Source organism: Haplochromis burtoni, unplaced genomic scaffold (assembly GCF_018398535.1).
Source record: "Haplochromis burtoni strain Fernald_Lab_line unplaced genomic scaffold, NCSU_Asbu1 Contig_378, whole genome shotgun sequence".
Classification (NCBI taxonomy): Eukaryota; Metazoa; Chordata; class Actinopteri; order Cichliformes; family Cichlidae; genus Haplochromis; species Haplochromis burtoni.
The window spans coordinates 255,543-263,765 of NW_024582739.1; the positions used below are offsets into that span (position 1 = coordinate 255,543).

Below are 8,223 nucleotides of genomic sequence, written 5' to 3' on the forward strand. Positions count from 1 at the left end.
AATGCTGTAAACAGTCTTTTCTTGACAAAGTAGCACAAAATCTTTATGCTTGGCTGGATGCCATTAGAGGTTAGGATGGGAATTGTTTCACACACTGTGCAACTATGAAAAAGGAGTGGATCCCTACTGTAGTGGTTCAAAAATGTTCTTGACACAAGAAATTTTAAAGGTTTCAAGACCAGGAGAAGACACAAATTAGGAAAGGTGTCTGGTGTAAAATTGGTGGCAAAGGTAACATCTGTCTGTTGTGGTGACCCCTTGGAAAGTAAGGGAGCAGCTGAAAGCACCTACAGTTTATGGACTTTGATTTAGGTTGGGGGGGGGCGCTCATTGGGCACCCTGTGCTGCTGGGGTTGTGCCAGCTGGTATATTTCCTGGGCTTTGGGTCTGTTAGGGTTCCCTTAGCTCTTACTGTGCTATGGTTCCTTTTCTTTGCAGTCCATACTGCTTGGGTGAGACCAGGATGTGTTGTGTGGCCTCGGGCACTGGTGGAGGCCTCCCTGCATGTTTTTGGCTCAGCACCTTATTATCCACTCTGTCCTGGTCTTCACTGTTGGTTGGGGCCACTTGGGGTTTCTGGGTTTGTGTGGGTTCTCGTCATCCCTCCGTGTGTTAGTGTTCAGGTTCCTTTGATTTGCGTGACCGTGGTGGCGGGAGCACGTGTTCTCGAGGTGTGAAACAGCCACATCTATACAAGATGATGGAAACTAATCCTGTAGCTCATGGCACATGTGACATTTGAGTTTGCTACCTGTTTCATCATTACATTTCATTACAGTAAAACAATAAAGAAAAAAAAGAGACTATCAGTTATTCAACAACAAAGTTCTAACACTGTGTTAGCAGCTAAAAGATTAAACTCAAACTCAGTGATTCAAATAACATAAAGTGTATTATTCAGAAGCAGAACTGTCTGCATGACAATTTTATTTTTGTTCAACTAGACAATACTTGAAAGCCAACTCTATTGCATGCATGACTTGCATCTCTAACAGTGTATTTCAAAACTGCAAACATGCATATTGAAAAAAAACAAAAAACATTTTGCAGTACATTAAGTTTAGTTCCTCAATTATTTTTATTCAGTTAATGTTTTTGTGACTAACATTAATACAAGCAAAACAATGTTCCTGGTAAATAATCAGCGACAAATGTGAACCCATAGACTTCATGTTACTAAACAAACACAATGCACTCTTTGTTATTTGCTGTATGGATTACATGCTTGCAGAGTATTAGGATAAAATGCTTATTATAACCTAATCTAGTGTATTTTATAGTCTTCTAGCCTTTGTTATATATTACACATCCATAAATATAATGTAATGTTTGGTTTTTAGAATATGATTCTTTGATTTACTTTATAAACAGTTTAACTGTTTATTGTCCTTCCTGTGCTTTTGGCTGTGGCTCCTCTTCTGCTTGAGTTGGTGGGACACCCTCTAAGAAGGTACAGAAGTACTTTGCTGTATTTAAATGAGGTTTCCTTAACAGCAAGTAGCATTTTGGAAAGTAGTAGGCTGCCAACAGTCCAAAGTTGCTTGCCAGGCTGAAATAAACATGGACAACTGACCTGTTCTTGTTATTATCTCTGTTGTTGTCTACGTAGATAGGAATAAAGATCACCCAAATGACACAGTAGATCAGGGTGGAAAAGGTGATGTCCCTGGCTAAGTTATACTGATGAAGAGGCTTCACTGCCATGAAGGTGCACATGAACGATGCAAGGGCCATTACACCATTGAAACCCTGCATTAAGGCAAATCCAATCAAAGGTGAAACAGGACATGATAGGAATGATTCTACAAAGTCTATTGTCATATTTGCCACATATCCAGACAACGAAGGTCCTTCTTGAACAAACCAGCCACAGAGACCAGCCTGCACAGCGCAGCAGATCAGCACAAACAGCCAGCTCACAGGGCCTCTTAACAAATGCAGGTGAGAGGCAGCCATCTCTGGGAACTCTGTCACATAGAGTATCTGTTTGAAAGGTAAGGTTACCATTAGTCTTGTACTGTGTACTTCGGTTCCACAGTATATTATGCACGCTCCCACATAGGCAATAATTACACAATCGTTTGGGGTTGTATCAAGTCACAGTTAGGTGGTTAGAAATTCATATTCTACAAAACTAAATAAGAAAGCAACTATATCAGTCATTACAAGGCTAGTTTTATAGACCTCAGAAGCTGCCATTTCGTGTTTTTACTTAAGTGCATTTGAAGTGATTTGTTGGCAGTATTTTTGAATACACTAAAGTTGTTAATTATATTTTTTTAATGATGTTAATATAAATATAATTTGTACTTTGACGATTTTCATTTCTATACTATGCTGATCTTTTGAAAGTTCAAACCATTATCTTTATGTCTAACCAATTCTGTAGTTTCTGCACACTGCCAATGTGGGGCAGTGTTTCACAACTCTTTCCTCACCTGTAGTGAGATGGAAACTATAATGGAGAGGGTGAGCGTCTGGAAAAAGGAGGTGATGGGCAGCTGAAGACGACACACCACATCCCCTGGCGCCCCCAGGAAAAACAGCAGACTGAGACATGCTCCCATCAGGCCAAGCACAGCCACAAAACTCAAGGGACCCCCCGAGGCCGTTACCAGGGGGGTTCCTCGGTGCATCAGGAACATGACACCCACTGCACCCAGACATACCAGCAGCAGCGTACCAACCAGCATCATTATCACAGCATCCTGGCTGTGCCACTCAAAAAACTTAAAGATGGGGTCAGTGCAGTTTGTGCTGCGATGCTGGGACCACTGACGGCTGGGACACTTAGTACACTGGTTGTCGTCTGTGAGTGAGAAAGCACAAAAAACACACACAGCTCCTCTGTTAATCAAGCGCATAGATAGGACTCATAGGAATGTAACTTAATGTGTTTAGTTGAATACTTCATTATTACTTCATTTAAGTACTTAATTTGAAGTACTTTTTATGTTATGCTACTTCTGCTTCTACTCCACTATTTATTTCTACTTCATACTAGGTCATTTATTTTATTTTAACTTATTATTTTACAGATAAATTAATTACATTATACATTATAAGATCTGCCAGTTATTGAATCTATCAGTAATATTTAGGTAAATAAAATAATCAACAGCTTCAGTGAGTATCACAATCCATATGATTTCACATAACATGTATATAAAAATAACAGAAAATTGCTCACTCAACACAGCTTTGTGTTGGATAATATTACACAGCACAATTTATCATTTGATGGGAGACAGACCTGAACATCAGCCTGAAAACTGTGCCCAGTGGAATTTTATACTGAGTTTAATTTATGATTAAATATTCTGAGTTCCCAAGTTTTTGCCTTTGCGTGTTTTCCTGGCTATTCAATTATTCAATTATAATAGCATCACTCTGAAAACTTTAGCAGTGCTGGCAGGTAGAGGAACTCTCATTATGGTTATTTTTTAGGTTATACTAAATTAACCTGCAGGTTTATTTTATGAGAAATGCGTGAGAGTATCTATCTCTGACAAGAATTCAAATAAGCAAGGTCTGATATGTGAGACAAGAATGAACAAATACACTACCATTTTTTGCCTGGTAAGTGCCAGCAAGACAGTCAATGCAGTCAAAACAGCAGGAATGGAAGCCTTTGACTCTGTGGACCTGACCTGTGTCACATTTTGCTGAACAGTTTGATGTAGGAACCTGCAAAAGTTGTGGTAAATAATTCAGGAATTCAAACTGGGTCATGATTTCACTAAATTGGTTGAAATACCTTTTACACAATTAATTTTTTTTTAAAGTTACCTTGTTAGCTGACCAATTAAAGAGGGCCTCATTCAGGAACAGTTTCTCTTCGGTATAATTTCCCACAGTTTTAAAATTCACTTTCGATGGGTCTTTCCAGTCCCACTGAATGACATTGTAACCCATGTTTGGGTTGCCATTATCGTCAAACTCTATACGTGTGCCATTTATGTTAACAGAAGTGTTCCTTAAAGTCTCCAACAGCTGCAAAATGATGATTTTTTTTAATGATTTGATTATTGTTGTTATTGATAAACTTGCAAATTTTGTGCAGTCACCCATATACTAGAAAAAATAAATCACCTTCCAGGGATAGATTTTACTTCCAGTTCCCCACTTACAGGCAGTTGAATTGCACTCCAGCAGGTTATGCAGTGCCTGTGCTACACTGTAAACCGCAGCATACACACTGAAAGCTGACGTCTGCACTGCAGGTGCTTCCACTATGCTAATGTTGTCTACTGACAATTTCCAGCAGTGTGGGCAGCGATTGTTTGGATGATTAAGATTTGTAGTTGGAGTGGATGTCTTTGCCCGCTCTGCACTGAGTTTCTTGAAGAGCTCCATTGCATAATCACTGAACAAGCTGAGCGTGCCTATTTTGTCAAGGAATCCGACGACTGTTCCAATTGTTTCAATGTTAGGTAGAGAAGTCACTCGAGCATCGATGGTCCAACTTGTGCTGGCAATCGATACAGCTGTTAAATTACTCCTGATAACCTGGAATAAATTAAATGATTAACTGGTGCTGAACAAATTCTGACCACTAATAGAAAATAATACATTTCTTAGTTGCTTTAGATATCTGCTTCACCAACCTCTTTAAAAAAGATTTCACTTTGCTCTGGAAGAGTGAACACCACCACCACTCCAACTTTAGTCTCTTTTATATTGCCTATAATGGTTTCGATCGCTGGTTCGGGGTCAGTGTACACTGGAATCAGGCCCTGATAGGCCACACAGACAGATGTGTTGTCTGCCAGTTTGGTGAACATCTGCACACCTTGTTGCCCGTACTCCTCGTCACTGCCCACAATTGCCACCCAGTTCCAGCCAAATTCCTCTATTAGCTTTATTATGACATCCACTTGCCATTTGTCACTGGGCACCGTACGAAAGAATGACGGGTAGGAAACATCATCACTGAATTTGTCACTGGTGGCTCCATAGCTAATCTGGTGCAAGTATAAAAAACTAAAAATTAGCGTTGTTTACCTGTACTCACTGTTGACATACTGGATAATACCTAATATATCATGGTAAAAATGTTAAATTAACTAAACAGGAAAGAATTAATTTTCTGTGATATAACCTGGCACAAATCCTTAGATCTACTTGTAAGAGTTACTTTTACATTTGAAATATTTATTGTCAAATCTTTGCATTAATAGAAACTATGCTGCAAATCTTAAGATGTACGTGTATTCAAACCTGTGGCATCAAAAAGAATCCCAGGAGTTTTCCAATGACTGACACCATTTCTGAGGTAAGAGGACCAATCACTGCAGCTACGCTCGTCTCATAGTCGGTGTAATTACACTGCACAGGTAGTTCTTGGTTGAATTTTGCAGTGAGAAAAGACAGAGTGGGCTTTATGATGACTGATGCTTGTGTGCATGTGTCATAGATTTCATAACCTAACTTGATGCCAGGGAGGAGAGTCTGGTTTCCGTTGATTTCATCCACTGCGTATTTCATGGCTATAGCAAGTCCCAGTCCAAGATCATTTAAACTGTTCAGCCACAAGCAGAAAACGGTAGTCATGGTAAGTTAGGGTTAGCGTACACTGTCATTTATATATGTGATGAATTTTTCTTAACCATCCTTACCTTTCACAGCTTATCTGGTTGGGCTCTGTTATGTTACTGAGGTTGCTGGTGACATCGTTAATGGGAAAGAGCCCTCCGAGCATAATGTCCCCAGACAAACTGAAGAGGTTGGTAGAAATGTTGCTGACCCATTCAGGCAAACTCTCACTGCAGCCCAGTGTAAAGAAACAGCACAAAACCAGCAGAGTGAAACGTGAAGCCATGATCCCAATAAGTGTTAGACTGAAGGCACAGTACTGACATTAGTGTACTTTCTTGTCAGTGCATCATGACAGATGGTTTTATGCAAATTCACCCATAAGTCCATATGCCCTCCCTCACCTGTCTGACCAAACCTGACAGTTTAGGAAGAGCAAATCGCAAATAAAAACAAATACATGTGTAGTATGACCTGATATGAATCTTTTCATACAATCTTTTTAGAATTCTTTTTTTTTTTGATGATGTTAAAAAGACTCTAATGATTTTCACACAGTTAAGATATTGCATTTAATTGTCACGCTCCTAGATCAAAAGACTCACCATAGAGACACTATGTTATTACTCTATGTTAGCGTGTATGCTGCATCAGCGGTGTTCATCTTTCATGACATTTTCATTACATTTGTTTGTGGTTTGGAATTTGTCTTTTTTTCTTTGTAGATTTTTCCTTTTTTTTTTGGTGTATCAGTCTTTCATGAGATTAGCACACACAGTAAACCCCTGTGTGTCAACTTACTGAGATGTTATCACAGCAACACCTTGCATGTCTAATGTTATGGTTTTGCAAGTTGGTTACTTTTGGTCATTTACATGAAAATATATAGTGACAAACCCAAGAGGCCACAAAAACTACTCACATGTTTAAAGTTTGTGTGATGTTGAACATTACATTATGATCTGTTTTTGTTCATTTTTTAAAAAAAAATTTACCTCACTGTTGGCTTTGCATGTGTATTTGCATGTAATGTTGCACAAAGCAGGTTCATGCAAAGGTTATTTGAATAAACCTACAGCAGACATATAAGTAAGCTCTTTTAAATGTTCATTTAAAAATATCCTGTACAAACTTTGAAGGTTTTGTTCATAATTCAGTTGCCTTTAAAAAAATATTACAGGTCCAGTTTATCTGTATTTTAAAAATATTTGGTAACATATTTTAAAAAAAAAAACATATGGCGATTCCTGTTTTAACGTATCCCATAAAAGATCTGTAACTTCTATGAACTACAGTCTGAAATGGTGCAAATGTGTAAAGAGACATTTTGCAAGCTTGAGTAAAAGTTTTACACACCACAGACATATTTTCAGTGCATAATTGGCTGGCTGGTATTTGTACCAACAAACAGCATAAAAACTTACCATGCACTTGATTTGCATCCTTGAGTTTCTACAGAAAGGAGGTGTGGATTCACATGAAGCCAAAGTGAACTGACAGGCTAAGTGTTGTTTTCTTTAGAGTGCATGTTATTTGGTAAAACTGGAATCAATATTAAGACACTGAGCTAAAAACAAGCCCAACTAAGTCATTATATTATTAACTAATCAACATTAATAAATAAATAAATAAATAAACTTGGCTTGCTTCAAGTTTATTTTCTTTCCTGGAGTTATTAACACAAGGCCTTGAATTGTTCTCAAATGTGTTCATGGACCACAAACAGTTCAGGTTAGGCTAAAGTAAGCCAGACCTGTTAAACCCTTCCATAATAATCAGCTTTAAGAAAGCATTTCCTGTCCTTTCTCTTTCTTGTAGTGTAAACGAGTAGAAGTACAGTACTGTGAAAAAGCCATCCCTCTTTTCATTATGTTGAAATAGGTGCAGTGACTTATTAAAAATTTGCAAACATAAACAGAAATACAGGATATAAGGCAAAAGCACAGTTTGTATTCTTCATAGAGGATGAGTTATTCAAAGCTCTTCTTTGAATATTGGCATTGCATTTTTTTCCATCCTCTGTAAAGATACCACACTCCTTCAATAATGTTGAGGTCCAAAATATTGGGAGGTCAATCCATAACTGATATTGTGCATTTTCCATCCAGTGTTTGGGATCATTGTCATGCTGAAAAGTGAAGCTGTTGGCAGTGGAATGAGGGGACTAAAAATCTGATTGTGCTTTGTTGTGTTTATAATTCCATCTATTTTGACAAGCTCTTGTACCTCTCTGGACAATCTCTGATGACGATTTGAAATAAAATTTTCAAATTTGGACTCATCACTCTATGAGACCTGTTTCCACTGAAACAGTGGAACAGACACTGTTCATCTACTATAGAAACTTTTTTTTCTTGCCATGTATTAACAGAAGTAGCCAAGGACCTGAAGATACAATTTAAAATTGGCTCTTTTCTAGCTTATCTTTGACTTGTGGACACAAAACTGGTTAAAAAAAGATCCCTCTGAAAATGGTCAGGTTCAAGGACTGGACTGAAAACGAGTGAGACAGCAAATTTCCAAAGAAAAATTTTGAAAGGCCTTCAGAAAACCTGGAGAACTATTGTTTAAGACCATTTAAAACATTATGAGAAACTCTGGCTCCCTGGAAGCAAAATATAAAGCAATGAGTTGTGCTTGAGACTTTTGGACAGCTCTGTATTTTGTGAAATGATTACTTTTAATGAA

At 38.0% G+C, this 8,223-nt stretch overlaps 1 protein-coding gene across 1 annotated transcript; it reads right to left on the reverse strand.

Annotated features, from left to right (window-relative positions):
• Positions 1–904: 904 nt before the first annotated feature.
• On the reverse strand, positions 905–5,940 carry LOC102299233 (taste receptor type 1 member 3). Its single transcript, XM_005943645.3, has 8 exons — positions 5,619–5,940; positions 5,221–5,521; positions 4,608–4,964; positions 4,093–4,509; positions 3,790–3,993; positions 3,567–3,687; positions 2,439–2,809; positions 905–1,983 (listed from the first exon to the last, which is right to left on the reverse strand). Exons 1-8 carry the CDS (start codon positions 5,819–5,821, stop codon positions 1,381–1,383), a joined length of 2,577 nt encoding a protein of 858 aa, XP_005943707.1. The 5' UTR covers positions 5,822–5,940; the 3' UTR covers positions 905–1,380.
• Between the last annotated feature and the right edge of the window lie 2,283 nt (positions 5,941–8,223).